The sequence below is a fragment of the Phytophthora parasitica genome (genome assembly GCF_000247585.1).
Source record: "Phytophthora parasitica INRA-310 unplaced genomic scaffold supercont2.55, whole genome shotgun sequence".
NCBI lineage: Eukaryota > Oomycota > Peronosporomycetes > Peronosporales > Peronosporaceae > Phytophthora > Phytophthora nicotianae.
The window spans coordinates 87,189-87,895 of NW_008649041.1; the positions used below are offsets into that span (position 1 = coordinate 87,189).

Sequence of the window (707 nt, forward strand, 5' to 3'; positions counted from 1 at the left end):
AGGCTCTCAAAAGCGGATTCAGGAACCACCGCGGCTAAAGCAACCACCGCCTCAGCCTTGACTTCCACTTTTTCCGTAGAGGCGTTACAAACCTCCACTACTACCTGACCGTTGTTCACCGTGCACAGCGTTCTAGCCACTCGCAAAGTTTCGTCCAACCCTGGAACGCCCTCAGCTAGCACGACTGATCCATCCTCCACTTCACCCCTGACTCTAGAACGCTTGGCACCCGAGGCCCAAACGCAACTTGGAGGCAACGCCGACTGCATAAATCTCTTCGACGCGAGCTTCTCCAATAGCGAGCATCTCACCCGTGTCCTTTAGTAGCATCGTTCTCGTTTCCAGGTCAATCACCGCTCGGAACGCCTCCAGTGAGTCAGTTCCCAGGATGGCGTCCACATGCAAGTTGTCCGTGACTATGAACGGCAGCGTTTTCTCGACCGTTCCCAGCGTTACAGGCAAATCTAACACGCCCAATGCTTTGATCTTGTGACCTGACGCACTGTTCAGACTACCAGAGTAGGGCCCCAAAGAAACTGTCGAGCGACCCACCCTTGCCAGCACGTCTTTGCTCACCAAACTTGCAACCGCACCCGTGTCGACCAGCATCTCGACTGGGCAGCAGTCCACTTGTCCTCCGTAGAGCGCCTCAATACCACCAATGCTACCAATAACGCGTTTCCCGTCCGGGACCACGCGTTCTCCGT

General features: G+C 55.6%; 1 protein-coding gene across 1 annotated transcript; it reads right to left on the minus strand.

Annotated features, from left to right (window-relative positions):
• Positions 1 to 213: 213 nt before the first annotated feature.
• Positions 214 to 609, minus strand: PPTG_15469 (hypothetical protein; the record flags this gene model as incomplete). Its single annotated transcript, XM_008913679.1, has 1 exon — positions 214 to 609. The coding sequence occupies one exon, from the start codon at positions 607 to 609 to the stop codon at positions 214 to 216; it is 396 nt and encodes a 131-aa protein (XP_008911927.1).
• Positions 610 to 707: the final 98 nt, after the last annotated feature.